Source organism: Mytilus edulis, chromosome 12 (assembly GCF_963676685.1).
Source record: "Mytilus edulis chromosome 12, xbMytEdul2.2, whole genome shotgun sequence".
Classification (NCBI taxonomy): domain Eukaryota; kingdom Metazoa; phylum Mollusca; class Bivalvia; order Mytilida; family Mytilidae; genus Mytilus; species Mytilus edulis.
In genome coordinates this window covers 57,721,964-57,748,743 of record NC_092355.1, presented here as the reverse complement: position 1 = coordinate 57,748,743, position 26,780 = coordinate 57,721,964, and the positions used below count along the sequence as shown (strand labels likewise).

General features: G+C 33.8%; 1 protein-coding gene and 1 long non-coding RNA gene across 3 annotated transcripts in view; both read right to left on the bottom strand.

Annotated features, from left to right (window-relative positions):
• LOC139499572 (uncharacterized) overlaps positions 1 to 26,780 on the bottom strand; it is a 322,251-nt gene that overhangs the window by 205,184 nt on the left and 90,287 nt on the right. The window lies entirely within an intron of this gene.
• LOC139499568 (uncharacterized) overlaps positions 11,610 to 26,780 on the bottom strand; it is a 68,315-nt gene continuing 53,144 nt past the window's right edge. The window contains exons 11-13 of the mRNA XM_071288304.1: positions 25,595 to 25,866; positions 20,785 to 20,812; positions 11,610 to 15,881 (exon numbers count right to left, since the gene is read on the bottom strand). Of these exons, the coding sequence (XP_071144405.1) occupies positions 15,508 to 15,881; positions 20,785 to 20,812; positions 25,595 to 25,866 (674 nt within the window). The 3' untranslated portion in view covers positions 11,610 to 15,507. The remainder of the gene's footprint in view (positions 15,882 to 20,784; positions 20,813 to 25,594; positions 25,867 to 26,780) is intronic.

Here is a 26,780-nt window from a genome sequence, read left to right as displayed (position 1 = left end):
TTCTAACCCTATTTTCGTACCTGTGAAAAAAACTGAAATCCGCGACTTAGAAATACATATTTTCGACGAAAGTGGAGAACAAGCGTCATTTTTAAATCAACGTTTGTCCTGTACACTACATATTAGAAAAAGAAAGGGGAAGTGTCAACGATGAATGCAGACAAAATGTACATTCCAAGCATGGAGAAGTGGTCGAAATATTATCAAAATGTTGTGCAGGGGAATAACAAAACGTATATAACGCACATTAAAAATACCGGACGTAATGGGTCTTTTATGATACCTATTGAAAATCAAAAATCGCCGTCAACCTCGTCGAAATCTAATGAAAAGTACAATATTCATCTAGTTAGTCCAAGTGCGCAAATGGTCGAAATGGCTAAAGAGTCTTTAGAAGATGAGGGTTTGCATATAAAAGGAAAAAAACGTAAACGAAAGACCAGTCATAAGGCAACCAGCAGTGGAGTTGGTGTATGCAAAAAGAAAAGAGAACCAAAACGAGACGTTTTTTCAGAGTACATGAATTAAAAATGGCTTTACTAACATCACAGAACAACTTCACAGAAGCTATTCCGTCACAATTAGAAGTTTTCGAGATACCTCCATACCAGTTAGGAGTTGAGTCAATTTCGTATGAAGAATGTCGGCCTACATCACAAGTAACAGCCTACAACCCAATAGAATTTAATTTGTGTGCCCAGAACGGACTAGAATACATCGATCTCAGACGGTCGAAACTGTATGTTAAGTTGCGTGTAAAACATAGCAATGGAGACAATATTGCTATAGATTCAAAGGTGGCACCAGTAAATGGATTTTTCTATGCACTTTTTTCTCAGGTCGACTGTTACCTACAAGGTTCACTGGTATCATCAAGTAATACCAACTACGCGTACAAATGCATGATGAAAACGCTACTCGATTATGGACAAGATGCAAAAGCATCACAACTAACGAGTGCGTTGTTTTATAAGGACAGAAGTGGACACATGGACTCATTTGATACTAACACGGGTCTTTACGAAAGGAAAAAACTGATAGGTAATTCTAAGAGCCTTGATATGGAAGGAATGTTGTTTCACGATCTTTTTGAAATGGATCGTTACTTATTAAATATGGTTGACGTAAAATTGAAACTTTTCAGAAGTAGACCGAGTTTTTGTCTAATGTCAAGCGAAGACGATGCGGACTATGATGTTGTCATTGAAGATATTGTCGTTAAAGTGTGTAAAATTAAGGTCAATCCAGCTATCATTTTTGCTCATTCGGAAGCATTGAAATCAACGAATGCTAAATATCCCTATACAAAAACAGTAATGAAACATATTACTCTCATGATGGGTAGTACGAATGCAGTGTTGGAGAACATTTTCCAAGACGTGAAACCAAAACGAATCATCATGGGTCTAACTTCGACAAACGCCGTGAACGGTGATTATCAACTTAATCCGTGGAATTTTCAACATTTTGACTTGCAACAAATAACTTTGTACTGTGATGGAGTTCCTGTAGATGGAATTCCTTTGAAACTACAATTCAACGAAGACAGGGGTGCAACAAATGTTGCAGCATACGTTAAAATGTTTGAAAACTGTGGAAAGTGGGGCGGAGATGCGGGGAATGAAATAACTAGATCGGACTTCAACAATGGATATGCTTTATTCTGTTTTGATTTACAACCTCACTTTTCAGATGCCAACTATCTGTCACTGGTAAAGCAAGGAAAAGTAAGACTTGAATGTCATTTTGCATCACCCTTACCAGAAACTGTCTCTTTACTCATTGTAGCCGAAAACTCTGGCTATTTTGAAATAACGGAAAATCGTCAGATCAAAGTAGAACACTAAATTCATACCTAATACTGTTTGTTGTATTTTGTCCTATTTAGATTATGTTATGACACAACCACATTATATGACATTTCTTTTTCTGTGTTTAATATTTCTATTTGTCTAATAAACATTCAAATATAATTCTTTTACTTGTTGGGTTTTTTTTCTTCCTGTTCGTCTTTTAAAATTTCTTCGTTATAGAACTGGTGCATTTTTTTAAGTTTTTTTTTTACATTGTTGCTGGTCATTTACCTGCTTTCATGTAATTTATTAAGTTTGAAAACCAACTTGGAAATTTTGTGCAAGAGTGGTAAACATTCATTTAATTAAATGTTTTTCATCAAAACTTAAACACAACCAAAAACAAACCAAATAAAAAAATATACGTTTGTATCAAACATATAAAACTCGAACTAAAACTTTGATTTCAACGATATGCGAAAAAAGAAGAACTCAAACCATGTCAAAGGGAGATCATTCACTTTTACCTTTCCAAACACCTTGATTAGAGCGCTCACACACACAAACTTTATTTACTTAGAACAAATATATTCATTGGAGAGAACTGTGTGGTTTTTCTTCCGAAATAATACTTAAAAAGCTATGAGTAAGCAAGTGATTAGACACGTTAATTTTCTATCCTTATTGGCTTCCGCTGAGGATCAACAAAGACTCGCAATGATAAAAACGATGAATAATGAACAATTTAAGATCCTACTAGAATGTATATACAACATTTTACATGGAGTCGTTACACTATCTCCGCTAAATAAAAAGAAACTGTTGGAGTACAAAACGGTTATTCGTAAAATCACTGCCGAGGACACCCAACGTTTACATCGAAAGAGACTTCTTTTAAAGTATCGATCAAATCTCATTCCTATAGTAGTAAAGATTGTGCTTGCTCACTTAAAATGACGAAGGAAATGATTCTTATTCCTAAACATAAATTCGAGGCTGTCTTACAAAAACAAAACGAAGATCAATCGAAAGCGGAAGTGGTGTTAAATGACACTCCACCTCGAGACAATGACCAACACAATCTTTCTTATGACCAGAAACCGTTACATGATGATTTACAATCGTTAATCAATATCACTATTCCATCTAGATATAAAGACAAAGCCTTGCGACTTTTGCTTTACTTACAAAAACAACCATCTATTAAGTGGGACGAACAAGGTGAAGTTTGCATTGACGGAAAAGTTATTTCAAACACTCATATCGTTGACTTGATACGTGATTCAACAGTTCCAATTGGTCGTAGAAAACTAACAGCTGGTATACATCAATTCTACCAATTTCTAAAGTCTACTGACATTCCACTTTGTTTGTTTAGGAATGTCGAAAAAACAAACAAAGTACGATTCGAGTCTACCTCTTATAAAGAAAAGAAAACAGAAGAAAATAAGGAGAAAGAAGAAACAGATGAATACAGTGAAGATAGTGACAATGAATACATCCAACAAAATAAAAAGACAAAAAAGACAGAAACTAATTTGGAAACCCAAAAGAAAATGTATGTGCAACGAGACATAAACAGTATATTTACAATAAAAAAGAAGAGAAAAAAATGGTTACAATTTAAATGTTTTAACTAAATCTAGAATATTTTAAATAAATGATTAATACGTGAAATGTGTTATTATTTTGTGTTTAAAGAAACTTTATATAGATGAGACAACGAGGTGTTTATTTTTAAACAAACTAATTGAGAAAAGAGAGAAAATAATATCAAGAATTTACAAAGAGAAAGAAAGAAAAACTTTTTTCATTTTTTTAAATATCCTTATCTCAACTAGTTTGTTAGAAAATACAGTTAGCGGTTTGTTAATATTTCTTCTCTCTTGCAATCTGTTGTGTAGAGTATTTCCTGTAAAAATAAAAAATAGCCTGTCTCTCCTTCCGTTACAATTAATTCCCTTTATTCAAACAAAGGATCCGCTAATTAAGTTCGAAAACAATTGGATTTTGATTGTCTGGAAACAACTGGTTAATTATCAAAAGGGATTCCTCTAATCTAGGATATAAATTAAGAGTCGTTTCTCTAATCCGAAAACAAATATATTATAATTAGCATTTGTTTATCCTAATCAGGATTAAAAGGGTTAATACTCGGTTCTCTAATCCGAAAACAAATAGATTATAATTAGCAATTGTTAACTCTTATCGGGATAAAAAAAAAGGAACAAAACATTGAGGAGCACTAATCTAGATTAAAAGATAAGGATTATCTTAATCCGATTGATTGCACAATGATGTGCTTAAAGGAACAAAAACATTGAGGAGCACTAATCTAGATTAAAAGATAAGGATTATCTAATCTAGATTAAAAGATAAGGATTATCTTTATCCGATTGATTGCATAATAAGCTGCTTAAAGTTGCATCATAAGCTGCTTTAAATCGTACCATAAGCTGGCTTAAGAAGATTAGAGGGGATTATAAGCTGGCTTAAGAAGATTAGAGGGGATTATGGGCTCCGTAATCTCCCTAATTAAAATGGTAGAAAAGATTACGGAGGGCAGTCTCATAACACACTACTATGTATTCGTTCAGTGTACGTTCACTTGTTTGTATTAATGTCTTTTGATTGAGTTAAGCCATTTCAGTTGATATTTAATAGTGTATCTTTCTATGTTTTGATGTTAGACTGTTGTTTCAAGTAAGGATGTAGGTTTGTATCTGTTTAAACGTTTAAACCCGCTGCATTTGTTTGCACCTGTCCTATGTCAGGAACCTGAAGTTCATTGGTTGTTGATTAATGATGTGGTTCATAAGTGTTTTTCGTTTTATATATATATATATATATATAGATAAGACCGTTGGTTTGCCTGTTTGAATGGTTTTACACAGTCAAGTCCTTTCTATAGCTTGCTGTTCGGTGTGAGCAAAGACTCCGTGCTGAAGACCGTACATTGACCTATAATGGTTTATTTTTAGCTCACCTGGCCCAAAGGGCCAAGTGAGCTTTTCTCATCACTTTGCGTCCGGCGTCCGTCGTCCGTCGTCGTCCGGCGTTAGCTTTTACAAAAATCTTCTCCTCTGAAACTACTGGGCCAAATCAAATCAAACTTGGCCACAATCATCCTTTGGGTATCTAGTTTAAATAATGTGTGGCGTGACCCGGTCAACCAACCAAGATGGCCGCCACGGCTAAAAATAGAACATAGGGGTAAAATGCAGTTTTTGGCTTATAACTCAAAAACTAAAGCATTTAGAGCAAATCTGACGGGGTCAAAATGTTTATCAGGTCAAGATCTATCTGTCCTGAAATTTTCAGATGAATCGGTCAATCGGTTGTTGGGTTGCTGCCCTGAATTGGTAATTTTGAGGAAATTTTGCTGTTTTTGGTTATTATCTTGAATATTATTATAGATAGAGATAAACTGTAAACAGCAATAATGTTCAGCAACGTTAGATTTACAAATAAGTCAACATGACCAAAATTGTCAGTTGACCCGTTTAGGAGTTATTGCCCTTTATAGTCAATTTTTAACCATTTTTCGTAAATTAAAGTAATCTTTTACAAAAGTCTTCTCCTCTGAAACTACTGGGCCAAATTAATCCAAACTTGGCCACAATCATCTTTGGGGTATCTAGTTAAAAAAAAATGTGTGGCGTGACCTGGTCAACCAACAAAGATGGCCGCCACGGCTAAAAATAGAACATACGGGTAAAATGCAGTTTTTGGCTTATAACTCAAAAACCAAAGCATTTTGAGGAAATCTGACATGGGTTGAAAATGTTTATCAGGTCAAGATCTATCTGCCCTGAAATTTTCAGTTGTTGGGTTGCTGCCCCTGAATTGGTAATTTTGAGGAAATTTTGCTGTTTTTGGTTATTATCTTGAATATTATTATAGATAGAGATAAACTGTAAACAGCGATAATGTTCAGCAAAGTAAGATCTACAAATAAGTCAACATGACCAAAATGGTCAGTTGACCCGTTTAGGAGTTATTGCCCTTTATAGTCAATTTTTAACCTTTTTTCGTAAATTAAAGTAATCTTTTACAAAAATCTTCTCCTCTGAAACTACTTGGCCAAATTAATCCAAACTTGGCCACAATCATCTTTGGGGTATCTAGTTTAAAAAATGTGTGGCGTGACTTGGTCAACCAACCAAGATGGCCGCCACGGCTAAAAATAGAACATACGGGTAAAATGCAGTTTTTGGCTTATAACTCAAAAACCGAAGCATTTTGAGGAAATCTGACATGGGGATAAAAATGTTTATCAGGTCAAGATCTATCTGCCCTGAAATTTTCAGTTGAATCAGTCAACCCGTTGTTGGGTTGCTGCCCCTGAATTGGTAATTTTGAGGAAATTTTGCTGTTTTTGGTTATTATCTTGAATATTGTTATAGATAGAGATAAACTGTATATAGCAATAATGTTCAGCAAAGTAAGATCTACAAATAAGTTTACATGACCAAATGGTCAGTTGACCCGTTTAGGAGTTATTGCCCTTTATAGTCAATTTTTAACCATTTTTCATAAATCTAAGTAATCTTTTACAAAATCTCCACTGAAACTACTAGGCCACAATCATCTTTGGGGTATCTAGTTTGAAAAATGTGTCCGATGACCTGGCCATTCAACCAAGATGGCCGCCACGGCTAAAAATAGAACATAGGGGTAAAATGCAGTTTTTGGCTTATAACTATGAAACCAAAGCATTAGAGCAAATCTGACATGAAGTTAAATTGTCAATCAAGTCAATATTTATCTGCCCTGAATTTTTCAGATAAATTGGACAACTGGTTGTTGGGTTGCTGCCCTCCAATTGGTATTTTTTAAAGAAATTTTGCCGTTTTTGGTTATCTTGAATACTATTATAGATAGCGATAAACTGTAAACAGCAATTATGTTCAGCAAAGTAAGATCTACAAATAAGTCAACATGACCTAAATGGTCAATTGACCCCTTAAGGAGTTATTGCCCTTTATAGTCAATTTTTAACAATTTTCATTAATTTGGTAAATTTATGTAAATGTTTACCAAATATAGTTCTCTGTTACTAATGGGCAAAGTTCATTATAGATATAATTGTAAGAAGCAAAATCGTTCAGTAAAGTAAGAACTTCAAACACATCACCATCACCAAAATACAATTTTGTCATGAATCCATTTGTGTCCTTTGTTTGATATGCACATAGACCAAGGTGAGCGACACAGGCTCTTTAGAGCCTCTAGTTACAAATTGTGAGTTGGATGGAGAGTTGTCTCATTGGCACTCATACCACAACTTCTTATAATTATGTAATATCTACCACTATTCGTTGAGCACCAATCCAGCCTCATTATTAAAATCGATTGTCTCCGAATGAAATTATCGGTGAAATTTTACTTACCATGAACGATGGATGACGGATGCAACTAGTGGAGAAAGAATTGTTTTTATCCGTCGATCAATCTTTTCTATTAATCGTGGACAGTTGTTTGTCTGGTCGTTGTTTTATTGTTTGTCTGGTTGTTGTTTTATTGTTTGTCTGGTTGTTGTTTTATTGTTTGTCTGGTTGTTGTTTTATTGTTTGTCTGATCATTATTTTTTGTTTGTCTTACTATTGTCTTTCTTCGACTTCTTAAGTACCAGTCTATTGAAGTTATTGTTAATTTGTTCTCGTACTGAATATACATAAAATATTTGCTACTAGACGTGTAACAAAGAACAACCATTTAATCAATAAAGATGGGAAAACTTCTTCTGTATCTTTTTCACATTTTCTGCATTAGGAACACATCGGGGACGGATTTGATTGTAACTCTCATCTATGGCAGCTCAATGTTTATAATGCTGATGACGTTTCTGCACTTTGAAACCTAAATACTTGTACTCGACCATCCAATTTTGCATAGAATTTTTCCAAAATCCGAGATGATGCAACTCATATGATGAAGACATAATCTTTGATCCGTTTTATTGACGTCTGGAGATGGCATATCAATAACTGCCATTAGCCTTTTGTTAACTCATGCGGATCATTGTAATTTTGCTTAGTTTCTTCTGTTACCATGTCACACATTTAATTCGGACTTCTTTAAAACTTAGTTTTACTGTCCGTATTGTTGGGTGTTTGTTTAGTCCACATTGGCTGAATTAGATGTATAGGGGAGGTTTTAGATCTCACAAAACATGTTTAACCCCGTCAAATGTTTGCGCCGGTGCCAAGTCGGGAACCTATAGACTTTGTAAGTCTTCTTATTTATTAAATTTTGGTTTAATTATAATATGTTTCAGAGTTTAGTGTAGCGTACATTTTGCTGAACTAGTGTGCATTATTGTTTAAATGTCAGCTGAACTCTGCCTCCAAGTGCACGATTTTCTCGATGTTTTGAATAACCATTAGTGGCCTTGGGCTGTTTTTCTGCTCTTTGGTCGGATTGTCGTCTTTTTGACATATTCCCCGTTTCCATTGTAAATTCTATACTTAGCTCACACATGATTAATCCAACAAATACGTTTTCTGCATACTGAAATTGGTTTCATACAACGAAAGAAGAAACGAAGAAGATATCAATGTGACAGCAACCCACCTACATAGAAATTAAACCAACCTCGAGATCAAAGTACGGACTTAATACATTAGACAGAGGTCTCTACAATATTTCGAGTATTTAATTGCCTCGAGTCTGGAAATGATTATCATTGAAACTGAAAAGCTATTTTTTTCTCATACAATTAATCATTAGAAACATTAAATAGAGGTCTTTCAAAAATAATAACAGTTCACAATGTTACATCATCATGTGTGTACCTTCAAGTTCACACCATATTGTCCCATATAACATACAAGTTTCTGATTCACATACTGGTGACACATGTATGATAATTGATATTCCTTGTAGGTATTAAGGATTGGTGAAGTTGTCCTTCATTTACTAAGCTGATATCATCAAAACGTTCCATGACATAATTACGTTGTTATATTGTAAGAAATACAACAAAATGTATAAAGCATTTGACTAAAAAAAGATCTAGGGTATACGTCACTGATCGTTTGATTGATTTGTGTTTGCTTAATGTCCAGTGGCAAATAGTTCACCCAGGATGAAGGACAATAAAAACTAATAATGATCATAGGTACTAGGTTCAGCAATTTACATGTAGATCGACCAAGATAAAGGACGGGTAATTTAGACTGCCACTGAAAAATGACGGGAATGTTTGAAACCGACAAAAATGTTGCATTGTAACAGGCCATTCTAGACCTATTAGACAGTTTATTATACCTGAATGAGACAGCAACTCAACAACACAAAAAATGAACAGCCAAATAGTTTCGTCATAGAAAAACGGTGTTGATTTTAGGCATATATCTATATTAAGGTACATGTAAGTTACTATTTAAAAAAACTAAACTGAATGTTAAAATTATGAAGTCAGTTATCATATATTTGTTCCATGCAACTTTTTGTAGATTTTTTCTGCTTATTTTTTATTTATTTTTTACACATTCTGTAATCTACAATAGTTCCCTAAAAAATGGCATATGATCACCAATTATGTGCAATCATTGACTTCCATGAGAAGATGTCTGGCTATTTCAACCTTGACACATAAATAGGTCTTGTTTAGCTGATCATGGTTTTAATTAGTTTCTTTTTATATTCATCTGCAACATAATCCCAAAATTACTGGAAAAAAAATATAAATTAAGTCCAGACCTATGAACTGACTGAATATTAAAGCTACGTTGACTTATTTGTACAATTAGTCTTGCCGATTATTTTTACTTTTTACTGTTTCTAGCAAAAGTAAAATCATCATTTAAAAGCAATCTCTCTTATAATGATGACTGAAGTTTCATGTTACCCAACGAACAGATCTTCTCCTGCTGATAATAGTTTTACAGTTTTGCTCTATCTGATACTTTCCACATAAAATAAAAAATGGGTAAAAATTGTCATGTAGGGGCAATATGGAGTCGACAGCCGATTTTAGTCTTTTGACTTTTTGGTAGATGTTGTCCTGTTGCTCATTTTCAATTACAGTTTTCAAAAGTACACGTGTACATCCAAATCTGTCAAAAATGATAAAAAGGCATAAAGGAAAATAAGTGGTCTGACAGCTTTTGTCTCCTAGACCATTTAGACTGCAGTGCATCCAGGTAGATCTGAGATTTTCTCACCATCTCTGCAGCAGTTAGATTTTTTTTTATCTATAACAGTTTGCTACGTAATAGACAACACTTCTGTTCACCCATATCTTCTATTGTTAACCTTGTCATTGAATATGGGACAGCTCGGACAAAGTATCTACTAATAAGACCATTTAGACAGTCAACTCGGACCTTCTATAAAGAGACGGGTTAAGGGGGAGCAGGCTCCCTTATAGAGCTACATATATGGCTAACGCATAGACGTTTTGCATGTCCCACCAAAACGTTGGCCCCTTTCAAAATCGTGCATCAGCATCTGAGTGTAATCATGATCCCCTGGTGACATGAACTTCTTTAAACAAGTGGTGGAACTAGCTGCTCCACAAGTGACATGAACTATGTTTAACCTGTGGAGGAAATAGCTGATCCACAAGTGACATGAACTATGTTTAACCTGTGGAAAAAATATTGATCCCCTAGTGCCATGAACTCCTTTAAACAAATGATGGAACTAGCTGCTCCACAAGTGACATGAACTATGTTTAACCTGTGGAGGAAATAACTGATCCACAAGTGACATGAACTCGATAAATTCAGTATGGGAACGAGCTGCTCTACAAGGAACATGGACTCCATTAAACCGGTGGAACAACTACATGTAGCTACTTCGCTTGACACACTAACTCCCTTAAACCCGTAGAAGGACATGCTGCTTCAATTGGGACTTGAACTCCGTTAAACTTGTGTAGGAACTAGCTGTTACAAAAGTGACATTAACTCCCTAAAATCAGAAGATGAACTAGCTATACCACTAATGACATAAACTCCTGAAAAAGGAACTAGCTGCTCTACTAGTGACAGAAACTCCATTGAACCTGTGGAGGAATAAGCTATTCCACTAATGACATGAACTCCTAAAGGAGGAACTAGTTGTCCCACAAATGACATGAACTCCCTAAAATCAGAGGAGGAACTAGCTATTCCACTAATGACATGAACTCCATTCATTATTTTTATTAAAGAGGCTTGCTGCAATAAATATATCTATTGAACATGATTTAGTTGAAGGTATTACTTATAACATACAAGAAGCCATCATTTTTGTTATCGTTAAGAAAATCTGTGTAAAGGAGGAACCCAGATTTGGTCTAATTGTCCAAGTCACAATCTAATTCATTTTCTTTGACAGTGACATCAACGTATGTGACTTTTCACCAAATGTTTGCTTGCCAAGAAAAAACATTACAGGTGTCACTAGTGGACCAGAATATTCTTACCCTTCCAGAGCTCCTGAGATCACCCGTTTTTGGTAAAGTTGATGTTTCTCATGTCTTAGCTTTTCTGTTTGGAGTTGTGTGTACTGATGTTCGATTTTTGATTTTTTCTTCTTTCATAGCCATTGCATCGTCTGCTTTTCTTTAAGACAACGTTTAAATGCCCTTCTGTATCTTTGATCTGCAACTTTTTCAGTTTTAAGAATATTTTTGATGCTTATGGAATGTCCCTTATATATATATAAAAAACTGTATTCAGGCTCCTGACTTGGGACAGGCATACACATACAGCATATGGCGGGGTTTAACATGCAGCGGGTGAAAATATCCTCAAGCAAATGTGGGTTTGTTATCAAAATACAGGTGCATTATTGATATATTATTAAAAGAAAAAAAAAGAAAAAATATTGACAATTTTAATAAAATAATACAGTAACTTATACATGATAAATCATAATGAGAATCACACAATAAAAACACAGCTTGTTTATATGTTAAAATTATGGTGAACATATATATACAAATTTTATTATTAATACTATGTGTACTTATAGATGGTGTCCTATATAAAGGGAGACAACTTTTTATATATGCACTTTTGCAATAAATAAAAATTAAACTAGAGGCTCTAAAGAGCCTGTGTCGCTCACCTTGGTCTATGTGAATATTAAACAAAGGACACATGACAAAATTGTGTTTTGGTGATGCTGGTGTGTTTGTAGATCTTACTTTACTAAACATTCTTGCTGCTTACAATAATCTCTATCTATAATGAACTTGGCCCAGTAGTTTCAGTGGAAAATGTTAGTGAAAATTTACAAATTTTATGAAAATTGTTAAAAATTGACTATAAAGGGCAATAACTCCTTAGGGGGTCAATTGACCATTTTGGTCATGTTGACTTATTTTTAGGTCTTACTTTGCTGTACATTATTGCTGTTTACAGTTTATCTCTAACTATAATAATATTCAAAATAATAACAAAAAAACGGCAAAATTTCCTTAAAATTACCAATTCAGGGGCAGCAACTTAACAACCGGTTATCCGATTCATCTGAAAATTCTAAGGCAGACAGATTTTCACCTGATAAACAATTTCACCTCCGGTCAAATTTGCTTTAAATGCTTTGGTCTTTGAGTCATGTTTTTAGCCATGGCAGCCATCTTGGTTGGTTGGCCGAGTCACTGGACTCATTTTTTAAACTTGAAACCCCAATGATGATTGTGGCCAAGTTTGCTTTCATTTGGTCCAGTAGTTTCAGAGGAGAAGATTTTTCTAAAAGATTACTAAGATTCACGAAAAATGGTTTAAAATTGACTATAAAGGGCAGTAACTCCTAAAGGGGTCAACTGACCATTTTGGTCATGTAAACTTATTTGTAAATCTTACTTTGCTGAACATTATTGCTGTTTACAGTTTATCTTTATCTATAATAATATTCAAGATAATAACCAAAAACAGCAAAATTTCCTTAAAATTACCAATTATGGGGCAGCAACCTAACAACGGGTTGTCCAATTCAACTGAAAATTTCAGGGCAGATAGATCTTTACCTGATAAACAATTTAACACATGTCAGATTTGCTCTAAATGCTTCGGTTTTTGAGTTATAAGCCAAAAACTGCATTTGACCCCTATGTTCTATTTTTAGCCATGGCGGACATCTTGGTTAGTTGGCCGGGTCACCGGACACATTTCTTTAACCAGATACCCCAATGATGATTGTGGCCAAGTTTGGTTCTCAGAGGAGAAGATTTTTGTAAAAGTTAACGACGAAGGACGACGGATGACGACACAGGACGACGCCGGACGCCAAGTGATGAGTAAAGCTCACTTGGCCCTGTGGGCCAGGTGAGCTAAAAAAGGGGAAAACCGACCATGCTGGACCCTCATGGGAAGTCAAGGTCGTTAAACACCACCTTTTTAGTAGTTATTTGTTTTATCATAAATCAGTTTGAACTGTTTCACCTTTTTTTTATGTAGGGATTTTCAGCTTACAATAACTCGATTTTGCTTTTTGGTGAATGCGGTACAGTAGGCTTTAGTTGCTTAAATTCACATGATTTTACCATTTGGGGGACAGTTTACTCATTTAATCGCTCACTATCTCCTTATATTTCATTCTGATAAGTGGTTATTACACAAACAGGTCTCAATTTGTTGAAATATAGAAATATACGGCAGAGTCTGGCATGCTACTGCTGAAATACATGTACACCATATTCCTTCTCTTTAAATATTGAGATCATTACAATATTGAGATCATTACAAGTTCTTGAGTAAATACTCCCTGCTTCAGGAAGAGGAACATTTTACTTTAGTAAGCAAGTATTGCTATTGCAAAGGTGAAACTCAGAAGTTACATAACCTGTTTCTAGTTGTAATCACAAATTTTATATTAAAGACAAAAGATTTGAACATACAGTCCTGAAGTTAATGAAATATTTTCAGAATGGATAAAAATAATCATTTGCATGTTCAAGTTTATATCTATATATATATATATATGCAAAATATGTAAAAAATAAACTGTATATATGCATTATTATATTACATTATCATATGAGGAGGCATACACTTGAAAATACATAAATTTTACAACATTATAGGTTATTGCATAAATATTGTCTAGAGTATTGTTTTATATTGCACGAGCTTGCCAATATTCCAGAATTTTACGAATCAATTACAAAAAGATTTTCTCCATTAATTATATAGAAACATCAAAATTTTGAAATTTTCAAACATTCAAGTAACATAACACTGGAACAGTAAACTTGAGTCTATTCTGTCTTTATTAATCAAACCAATTCCCCCAAAAAAATCTCTGTCTTTACTGAGCAAACCCATTCCAATAAGAACTTCACTGTGTTACTATTGTCAAAAAAGTCTTACACCGCCCCCATTCAATTGTCAAATCAAAATAACAATAAAGTACAGAAAACAAATACATGAAAATAATTGTATAAATTACATGTATGAAAGCTTTCTGTCAAACAGTCTCTTAGCATTGTTGTATCAGATGGAAGGACAAATAGACAGTCAAAGACTATACCTATGTCCCCTGCTGCACGCGGAATATATGGACAGTCTCTTAGCATTATTGTATCAGATGGAAGGACAAATAGACAGGCAAAGACTTAACCTATGTCCCCTGCCGCACGCAGAGTATATGGACAGTCTCTTAGCATTGTTGTATCAGATGGAAGGACAAATAGACAGTCAAAGACTTTACCTATGTCCCCTGCTGCACGCAGAGTATATGGACAGTCTCTTAGCATTGTTGTATCAGATGGAAGGACAAATAGACAGGCAAAGACTTTACCTATGTCCCCTGCTGCACGCAGAGTATATGGACAGTCTCTTAGCATTGTTGTATCAGATGGAAGGACAAATAGACAGGCAAAGACTTTACCTATGTCCCCTGCTGCACGCAGAGTATATGGACAGTCTCTTAGCATTGTTGTATCAGATGGAAGGACAAAAAGACAGGCGACTACTATACCCATTTTTCCTGCTGCACGCGGAATATATGGAACAAATAAAATGCAAAAGTGAAGGTATTTTAGAAACAACAAGAATGTGTCCAAAGTACACGGATGCCCCACTTGCACTATCCTTTTCCATGTTCCATGAACTGTAAAAATTGGATAATTATCTAATTTGCCATTAAATTAGAAAGATTATACTATAGGGAACATGTGTACTAAGTTTCAAGTTGATTGGACTTCAATTTCATCAAAAACTACCTTGACCAAAAACTTGAACCTGAAACTCCCACTTTCATTTTCTATGTTTAGTGAACCGTGAAATTGGGGTCAACAGTCTAATTTGGGTTTAAAATTAGAAAGATCATATCATAAGCAACAAGTGTATTAAGTTTCAAGTTGATTGGACTTCAGCTTCATCAAAAACTACCTTGACCAAAAACTTTAACCTGAAACTCCCCCTTTCATTTTCTATGTTCAGTTGACGTTGAAATTGGGGTCAAAAGTCTAATTTGGCTTAAAATTAGAAAGATCATATCATAAGCAACAAGTGTACTAAGTTTCAAGTTGATTGGACTTCAGCTTCATCAAAAACTACCTTGACCAAAAACTTTAACCTGAACGGACGCACAGACGAACGGACGCACAGACGAACAGACGAATGGAGCCACACACCAGAAAACATAATGCCCCTCTACTATCGTAGGTGGGGCATAATAAAACCGGATTGCATTTTATAGTTTTCTCCTTAGCTGTAGTCTTCTTTTTCTCCTTCATTATTGTTGTAACTTTACTCTGTGGTGTCCACTTTCAAGCTATTGGACATTTGTTTGGTTTCTTGGAAATTGCACCATTATATCTCACTGCTTCTGATTCTCTAAGGGTATTAGGATCCACATTCGTTAAAACTTCCTGTAAACAAAGTGATCCTCTTCCAACATTTACTAAAGCCTGTACCAGTACCCGTATTGTAGGTTTCACTGATCTGTCTTCTCTCCATGTGAACAGTACTTCACTATTCTGAGCTGCTAAGTCGTGGGGATGATTGCTCTGTATATTTTCTAGTGTTGGAATAGACAATCCAATTTCAGCACCAAGTTGAAAAAATATCTGACCAATTTGTGGTGCTAATGCATCCAAAATCTCATCGGTTGGGATACAATCCATGTATTCGGAAGGAATGTCTGAAATGTCAGTATATGAAAATAATTCAAAATAAATGTGACACAGTTTTGTAATTTGGTTGAGTAAAAATAAAGTTAGAGACCTTAACCGACAGAATTCTAATATTTCAATTATAAAAGGGGCATAACTCAGGATAGTTAAAGAGACGCTACCCATTTTAAAGTCGATCTGTTTAAGTGGTTATAATTCTCTACAATTTTCTAAAAAAAATCGGCAATATAAAGGAGCATATCTCCTGAACAGGAGCATATCTCCTGAACAGTAAAAAGTGACGCAACCCAATTTTGAATTCGATCAGTGTTTTGTGGTAATAAGTGGTGTGTTCAAGTTACAAAACATTTGGTGAAGACAAACTAAAGTAAGAAAACGGAAAAAATAGTTATCAAAAGTACCAGGATTATAATTTTATACGCCAGACGCGCGTTTCGTCTACATAAGACTCATCAGTGACGCTCAGATCAAAATAGTTAAAAAGCCAAACAAATACAAAGTTGAAGAGCATTGAGGACCCAAAATTCCAAAAAGTTGTGCCAAATACGGCTAAGGTAATCTACTCCTGGGGTAAGAAAATCCTTAGTTTTTCGAAAAATTCAAAGTTTTGTATACAGAAAATTTATAAAAATGACCATATAATTGATATTCATGTCAACACCGAAGTGCTGACTACTGGGCTGGTGATACCCTCGGGGACGAAACGTCCACCAGCAGTGGCATCGACCCAGTGGTGTAAATAGTTATCAAAAGTACCAGGATTATAATTTTATACGCCAGACGCGCGTTTCGTCTACATAAGACTCATCAGTGACGCTCAGATCAAAATAGTTAAAAAGCCAAACAAATACAAAGTTGAAGAGCATTGAGGACCCAAAATTCCAAAAAGTTGTGCCAAATACGGCTAAGGTAATCTACTCCTGGGGTAAGAAAATCCTTAGTTTTTCGAAAAATTCAAAGTTTTGTATACAGAAAATTTATAAAAATGACCATATAATTGATATTCATGTCAACACCGAAGTGCTGACTACTGGGCTGGTGATACCCTCGGGGACGAAACGTCCACCAGCAGTGGCATCGACCCAGTGGTGTAAATAGTTATCAAAAGTACCAGGATTATAATTTTATACGCCAGACGCGCGTTTCGTCTACATAAGACTCATCAGTGACGCTCAGATCAAAATAGTTAAAAAGCCAAACAAATACAAAGTTGAAGAGCATTGAGGACCCAAAATTCCAAAAAGTTGTGCCAAATACGGCTAAGGTAATCTACTCCTGGGGTAAGAAAATCCTTAGTTTTTCGAAAAATTCAAAGTTTTGTATACAGAAAATTTATAAAAATGACCATATAATTGATATTCATGTCAACACCGAAGTGCTGACTACTGGGAAAATTCAGCAATTTTTATGATTGTTTGGAGGCATGAGTTCTAAACGTGGAAAAATGACACCATCCAATACAACTTCTAACTTTATCTGGGATGCGTGGTACTACGCATTGTGTATAAATTTTATAACATTTGGTTGATGCAAACAAACTCAAGCTACAAAACGGAAACAAAAAATATCCTTTTATATATTTATAAAACGACATCACTCATGAACTGTAGAAGTGACGCCACCCAAATTCGAACTTGATTTGTGATAATAAGCATAGCATATAACTTGTAGTGTAGAGAAATTATAGTTAGAGGGAGTTTTGAAATGTACATAATGGGCGGACCAATAGGACAGAAGTACGTATTGGACATGGGTGACACTTGTGAGTTTGACTGTCCCTCTATTTAATGAACTCTATGCCTAGAGGCGGGATACAATAAGCAAATATTAAAAATTGATGTTCGAAGTAGCAGGAATCAGTCATATTTGAACTGAATATTAAGATCAAATTATATTTGATTTAGGGACGACATCAAAAGATCGATGTAGGATAAAAAACTTAAATCAAATAGTTTGGGGGTGGGGGGTGTTAAAATTCTGCAAGTTTTGTATTTCTAAAATCGATTTTTACATATATCCCTATTGGTATCAATTTTTCCCAAATCAAGGAGGCTCGAGGGTATAAAAATTTCAGAAAAAAATCAAACATTTGTTTTTCATTACAAATTTTATTTATTTCCTTTTGTAGTTGTTACTTTATCATATGGTACAAAAATCATTCAAAACAATCAATTGGTGTTGGCCCCAGATGACTTTCAAAATGTATATATCATTGAAAAATTTCCAAATTATCTCCCTTTGGTGGAAAAATGCCATTTTTTGGCTCTAAAATTGAAATATCTTTTTCAACTCATCGGTGACCTATCTTTTTTAATATAATTTCCATATAAGCTGTACTTAAACTAAATTATTGTCAAATTTTAGCGATTTCTGTAATAAATTTCTTTTTTTTATTTCGATATTACCTTTATTTTTCCTCTTACTTCAACAGAAAAAAAAACACCTTTACAAAAATGTATGCTTCTTTCGAAGGCAGATTGTGAGCGCAAATGAACGGTGACCCCACTTTTTTATTTTATTTTTCTATTAACTATAAGATAAAGTTCATTTATAGAAAAATATAGAGAAATCCTATATAAATGATTTAGACCCGCGAACCCCCTTAAGATAAGAAGGGAGGTGTGGGGGTCAGTGAAAAAACTATGTGAATGAAGTTTTTTTTATCCTACATTGAAATTTTGATGTTGTCCCTTATCAGTTTAAAAATGTCAATATTTATTGTTAAAGGCAAAAGCAACCAGATGCTCTGCAGGGCGTAGCTTTATACGACCGCAGAGGTTGAACCCTGAACGGTTGGGGCAAGTATGGACACAACATTCAAGCTGGATTCAGCTCTAAATTTGGATTGTGATTAAATAGTTGACACAGCATAGGTTTCTGACACAGAATGAATGTGTTCTAATGAACTTAAATTTTTTGTTTTCTCTTAGAGCAATTCACTATGCTGTTGAATAGTAATCCTCTCAAAAAAATGTTTGAAGAAATTTTCTTTTTATTTATGAAATTTCAAATGAGAAAAATTGAACCCAATTTTTTTAATCACATCCCTCTTTCCATTATTCCAAAACTAATCTCAATTAAAATATTCTAATGAAGTTTGCAACAATAACTACTCATTTAAATACATTATAAAATATTAAGATGTAAAAAAACTGCTTTTTATCACTGAATGGTAAAGATTATTTTAATTTATCAGTTGGTAGTAAAAAGTGAATATACATTGTATATTGTATATAACAAAGATTTAAGTTGATTCTGGACAAAGAAAGATAACTCCAATTAAAAAAAATTCTTGCTATTGCACAATATTGTGCAATAAGATATTTCTTGCTTACTATTCTGGACAAAGAAAGATAACTCTAATTAAAAAAAATTTGCTATTTCACAATATTGTGCAATTAGATATTTCTTGCCATTGCGCAATACTGTGCAATTGAAAGGACTTGCTATTGCACAATATTTAATATAATAATTTTAGATCCTGATTTGGACCAACTTGAAAACTGGGCCCATAATCAAAAATCTAAGTACATGTTTAGATTCAGCAAATCAAACTTAGTTTAATATTGGACCCTTTGGACTTTAATGCACGTAGACCAATTTGAAAACAGGACCAAAAATGAAGAATCTACATACACAGTTAGATTTGGCATATCAAAGAACCCCATTTATTCAATTTTTGATGAAATCAAACAAAGTTTAATTTTGGACCCCGATTTGGACCAACTTGAAAACTGGGCCAATAATCAAGAATCTAAGTACATTTTTAGATTCAACATATCAAAGAACACAACCGATTCATTTTTTGTCAAAATCAAACTAAGTTTAATTTTGGACCCTTTGGACCTTAATGTAGACCAATTTGAAAACGGTACCAAAAGTTAAGAATCTACATACACAGTTAGATGCGGTATATCAAAGAACCCCAATTATTCAATTTTGATGAAATCAAACAAAGTTTAATTTTGGACCCTTTGGGCCCCTTATTCCTAAACTGTTGGGACCTAAACTCCCAAAAACAATACCAACCTTCCTTTTATGGTCATAAACCTTGTGTTTAAATATCATAGATTTCTATTTACTTATACTAACGTTATGGTGCGAAAACCAAGATAAATGCATATTTGGGTCCCTTTTTGGCCCCTAATTCCTAAACTGTTGGGACCTTAACTCCCAAAATCAATACCAACCTTCCTTTTGTGGTCATAAACATTGTGTTTAAATTTCATTGATTTCTATTTACTTAAACTAAAGTTATTGTTCGAAAACCAAGAATAATGCTTATTTGGGCCCTTTTTTGGCCCCTAATTCCTAAACTGTTGAAACCAAAACTCCCAAAATCAATCCCAACCTTTCTTTTGTGGTCATAAACCTTGTGTCAAAATTTCATAGATTTCTATTAACTTAAACTAAAGTTATAGTGCGAAAACCAAGAAAATGCTTATTTGGGCCCTTTTTGGCCCCTAATTCCTAAAATGTTGGGACCAAAACTCCCATAATCAATACCAACCTTCCTTTTATGGTCATAAACCTTGTGTTAAAATTATATAGATTTCTATGCCTTTTTACTAAAGTTAGAGTGCAAAAACTAAAAGTATTCGGACGACGACGACGCCAACGTGATAGCAATATACGACGAAAATTTTTTCAAAATTTGCGGTCGTATAAAAATTGTAAAAAAAAATAGGCAATTAATCACATAAGGATATAATAAATAAATGTAAACATTTTCTATCTTTGCCTTGTTTTGTTTACATATCTATGTGTATACCATAATTTCCAAATACATTTTAATGGTAAAACAAATTAATATGAATAACATGAATTAAGGAAATTCCTATGAATAACATGAATTAAGGAAATTCCTATGAACAGCTGAATTAACATTGCTTTTACATTTCCGTTACATACCTGTTTCTGCTACTCGGACTCTTCTTACCTATAAAATATAATCGTACATTAAGAAATGACAACAATATGCATGATAACATGTATTTCTGTATCCTGCTTATAATACTTCTGCCCAAAATTTAACAGTTGGATAATGTTAAAGGTATAACATACTAGATGTACTGCAAGCAAAGTTAAGGATAAGATACCCTAGCATTTGGCACATACTTTATATTATTTAAAATTGACAGAACAAAATAAAGCATGTGAATTTGAGAGAAATTCTGTTAAAGGAAACAGGAACAGATATATATTAACAAAAGAAGGAACAAGAGAACACACAAGCAACAAAAAAAAACCTTCTCAACATCAATTACCCACTTCAGATTCGAGAGGTACAATACAGAAGTTACTTTGTCTTGAAAAATTATGTTTAGATAAAACTAGAGGCTCTAAAGAGCCTGTGTCGCTCACCTTGGTCTATGTGAATATTAAACAAAGGACACAGATGGATTCATGACAAAATTGTGTTTTGGTGATGGTGATGTGTTTGTAGATTTTACTTTACTAAACATTCTTGCTGCTTACAATTATCTCTATCTATAACAGTACTTTCTGTGGAAAATGTTATTGAAAATCTTCAAATTTTAAGAAAATTGTTAAAAATTGACTATGAAGGGCAATAACTCCTTAGGGGGTCAATTGACTATTTTGGTCATACTGACTTATTTTTAGTTCTTACTTTGCTGTACATTATTGCTGTTTACAGTTTATCTCTATCTATAATATTATTCAAGATAATAACAAAAAAAAACAGCAAAATTTCCTCAAAATTACCAATTCAGGGGCAGCAACCTAACAACCGATTATCCAATTCATCTGAAAATTCCAGGGCAGATAGATCGTGACCTGATGAACAATTTTACTTCCTGTCAGATTTGCTCTTAATGCTTTGGTTTTTGAGTTATAAGCCAAAAACTGCATTTTACCCCCATGTTCTATTTTTAGCCATGGCGGCCATCTTGGTTGGTTGGCCGGGTCACCGGACACATTTTTTAAACTAGATACCCCAATGATGATTCTGGCCAAGTTTTAAATTTGGCCCAGTAGTTTCAGGAGAAGATTTTTGTAAAAGTTAACGACGCCGGACGACGGACGCCAAGTGATGAGAAAAGCTCACTTGGCCCTTTTGGCCAGGTGAGCTAAAAACTAAACACATCCATACGTATGTCACATCCTCTTTAATTTTGGGTAGCCTAAACATGGGCGACAAGTAAAAGTTCTCCCATTTCATGGACGCAGCAACGATTAAGGGATACTAAAACAGATTTAATATTTGACAATTATGTATAGTGCCTAGCCAATAAGCTGCAATTCACTCTTACTACTTGCCCTAAATCTACAGTCTGTTTGTACTGTTAAAGTGTACGTGTTCAAAGCTGCATATACGCTTGATTAAAAGCTCATACATAAAAGCAAATATTGAATGCATAAACAGTTATATAGAAGTTTCAGTACCAATATCAGTAATATCTGAACTACTTTTCATGACATAGAAATTAAATTAAAAATAAGGAGATGTGATAGGCATCGACAATGAATGTGATAACCGTACATCATTTTCTTTGGAAAAAGACATGATTATTATGCTTTATATTAGGATTTTTTATTTCAAAGGTTTTATCTTAATCTACAATATGTCTGACACATACAAATGTAAAAGAAATGGAAAAAAATGTGTAACTACAATTGATAAATACTGGAAAAATTACATCCTTTTCTTGGAAACAAGCATCTATAATACTAAAATTACGAGGTCCAATTTGTCAGTCGTCATCACGTAAAAACGACGAATCACAGAATTCAACTTTATATATAACTAATATAGTGCAAAAGTGTAGATTAAAAATTACACCACTCCAGGCCCTTTTGTTTTCCACGTAATTAATATTGCCAATAATTAAGAAGTTCCGGGTCGAGTCCGCTACCGATACCAATAGTATATTCACCTGTTACCTATTACCTTATCTGTATGTTCCGCATCTGACAGGCGCACCACCAAACGTTGTATTCAGGACTAATATGCTATATACACGGGTCATAACCACAGGGTTGACACTACTAAATTGTCAAATTGTTACCTATTGTAGTATTTTAATCAGTAAGACTTTCTAAGATAACAATACGAATACTAAAAGTCTGGACTAAAAATAAGGCGTATAGGTACAGTTTTAAATTTGTTAGTGGGCATGACGTAAAACAGCAAAGCAAAGAATTCAACTTTATTTATAACTTATATAGGACAATGCTGTTGATTAAAAAATACTCCATTCCAGGACCTTTTGTTTTCCAAATAATTAATATTACCAATAACCGAAAAGCTCCAGTTCAACGGGTTCAAACAGAAAGACTCATAGGCGGATCCAGGGGGGCCCGGGCCCCCCCTTTCGTGGGAAAAATTTGGTTCATTATATAGGGATCATCGAAGCATGACTGGAGCGGGCCCCCCTTAGGAAAAGTTCTGGATCCGCCACTGAGACTTGAAAGCAGAGAAAAACTGTGTATCTTATAATCGACATGACTTTATCAGATGGCAATACTAATACTAAAATAAGGCTTGCGCATAGTTGTATACTTTAATTCAGTCACGGGTGTGTTCTAGTGGTTATAATGTTTTATTGTAGGATTTTGCATAGATCTTATGCTGATACAAAAATGATCTGATTTTCATTATAACGACACACATTCAAGCATGTCAAATGTAACAGGATTATAATTCAATACACCAGGAGCGCGTTTCGTCTATTTTTGGTCGATTATGATTTAACTCTATATATCACTCCTGATATATATAGAATAATAGATTGTTTCGTTTTTGATACTGACTATATCATGTGGAATATCTAGACAAGCCCGTTAGGGCGAGTTAAGATATTCCACATGATATAGTCAGTATCAAAAACAAAACTACCTATTATTCTGTTTATCGGTAATTATGACGTCACACAATGTATTGCCTAATATTTTCAGTGATACAGTCAGTACGTTGATACTCGAAAATATTAGGCAGTAAGATCAAAAGGATAATATACGAATTACCGATAATAATGTAATCATGGTTATATAGACAGTGATGTCGAACCAATTACATTATCAAAAATGATAAAAAGGGAGAATAACATTTAATTAATAATGTGTGTCCAAACCACTTTTTATAGATATATAAACAATAACTGTTTATTGTCTTTAAATTTCAACTGTATTTGTACAAGGCTAAGAAAAACCTGTTTCTTTATCCTGCAATTAATTATGAAAATCGCATCTTTTGCATTTATTTTCGATTCAATTGATTCATTGAGGCTAGTTTTACTACAATCACACATTCAGCTAATGGGGGGTTCGAAAAAGAAAGAATCTCGAATGGTCAACAAAAAAACATCGTGAACAATTTCCTATTCTAACATAACAGCTAATTTCAACAGTAAAAACAAATATCAACACTTTGTCTGATTTGAAACAAAAGTGAACTAGTTGTCCTACGCTTCAGATTTTTAAACTGAACTTGACATTCACTTAACATGCATGCTGAAATTAACATTGTTGATTTTGTTACACAATCATGTACACATTAAAGTTTTGAAATCGATGGTTGCTGTCGAAGAAAAACCTGCTGTTTAATGTTTGTCTGTTATCTGAAAGTGGGGTTAATTTTCATTGCTCTACAGAAAAGCTTGAACTCAAACAGAAAGTATAAAAGTAATCGCTAGCTCGCATAAGGTCAAGCAATACGTCATAGAAATAGAAATAATATTTTGAGGTCACACAGGTTCATACCACACTCGTCAACAGCAACAAACTTATTCCCGCACTGGGCTAGGCTTTTAAGCGATATATATATATTATACGGATGCAGCATAGCGATATCTGTCGGACTGTATATATATATATGATAAGACACCTAATTGCAGGATATCATCTTGTTATCATCAGGCGCTTTATTATCTTTGAATATCTCTGACTGCAAAATGACCAGGACCAGTTATAAATGTTGGATTTCTTGATGAGTGTGAGGGGTGGGTGAATAAACAGAAAACGTCTTGACAAATGAAAATTGTTTCTTCCTATATATATTGGGAAAATATACCGTTGTTTGATTGGTGCTTAATAAGAGTCAGCAGCTTGTTTTACCTTGATGATCCTGACTTTTCTATCAGAATCTAAACGCTCATACTGTGATATGTAAAACAAATTACAAAACTGAAGAAAAATCCCAAAACAGAAAGTCCCTTATCAAATGGCAAATTCAAAACATCAACCGCAACAAACAAATGGACAACAACTGTCATATTCCTGACTTGGAATAGGCATTTTCTTATGTACAAAAAGGTGAATTAAACCTGGTTTTATAGTTAGATAGTAATTAATTGGATATGTGAATAAAACGGAAGATGGGGTATTTGCCAATGAGACAGAAACCTAGACATGTGGAACAAACAACAACGAATGTGATCATTTCAACAGCACAAACCATTTGCAAGACAATATGATATAATTAGCTCCCTATTTATCCTCGTTTCATTTTGGTTTTCGTGCTATATTGACTGCGTTGTGACATCACAAATTCCAGTGAAAAAGCATACATAGAAAAAATTATATGACGTACGAAAACATATGATCTGACCATACCCTATTTTGGTTGGTTATTTTTTTCTGATTCAGATATATTCTGAAGAATGTTGTACAATTTACATAATTATGTTTTAACATGAAAACAATAAATCTACCAGCATATAACAGAAAGATCTCTTTCAAAGAATCAATATAATCTTACTTGACATAACAAATGTTTTGATATATTCATTGTTGTCAAAGCTTCTGCCAAGGCTTGGAAATTGCTCCCAGCTTTCATCTGTTTCCATTTCGTTAACACCAAAAATTTTGCAACCTCTATTCTATCTCCATTATTGTATTTAATAGCTTCCCATTCCTCACACATTTCTAGATACGTAACTAATTCAAACATTTGGTTTAATGGATATTTTGTTGAAAAACGTAACAACTCAATATCACTTGGTATCTTGCTCAAAGCATCATCACTTAAACCTGAAGAAAACATAAACGGTATCAAAAATTTTACATTTTCACAGTAAGAACAAATTTTAAACAAATTGGTACATTTTCAGCTAATATTCCATGTTTTTGAATAGCAACATAATTGCCAGAATAATGACCAATACATAAAAGAGTCACTAAATATATATTGTGTCTGCTCCACAAAAATGTAAGTACTGTTGAGGTTGTGAACAAACCTTGAATTGATTAACAAAATTAGCACGTCCATACATGTAAGTAACTTGATTTTAAATACTTTCATTTACAAGTTATACGGTCTGTTACACTAGCTAAGCCTTTTTGTTCACCCTGTTTTCATTTAATGCATTATTTTTTTTTTACAAATATTGAGCAGGATATACATATAACTTTGTTAGTATCTCTCATTTGTGGAGAAGTTATATAAAGCAAGCTATTTTATTAAAGAAAAGTAACAATTATGTGAGCTTCATATAAATGTTATCATTTCATTATCTTTAAGGTCGTTTCACATTTTTTGAGTCAGCATCTACTGATCTTCATTCTTTTTTCCTTTTTGTTTTTTACAGAACAAAGCTATCAAGACTCAGACCAAGTGGCGTTGTCACATAATGAATACGTTTTATTTAAAAACGCTTCTAATTGCTTCCAACACAAGGATTAAAATGTTGAACGGCAATTGTCTGAAGTCTACTTCATTATTATTTTACTGTTGTTGAGAAAAATAAAATGTCACTTTAGTGTTGTAACATACACAGGTATCTGCCAAATAATAACTATAACCACAACATGTACAATGAACCTTAACATCGGACAATTTTCTTCACACAGTTCTTTTGACAAATGTTTTTATCACAGATACATGGATATGAATCTTAACAATCTTTTTGGGTTTTAATAAAAAGACTCTGCCTGTGATTTCAAAC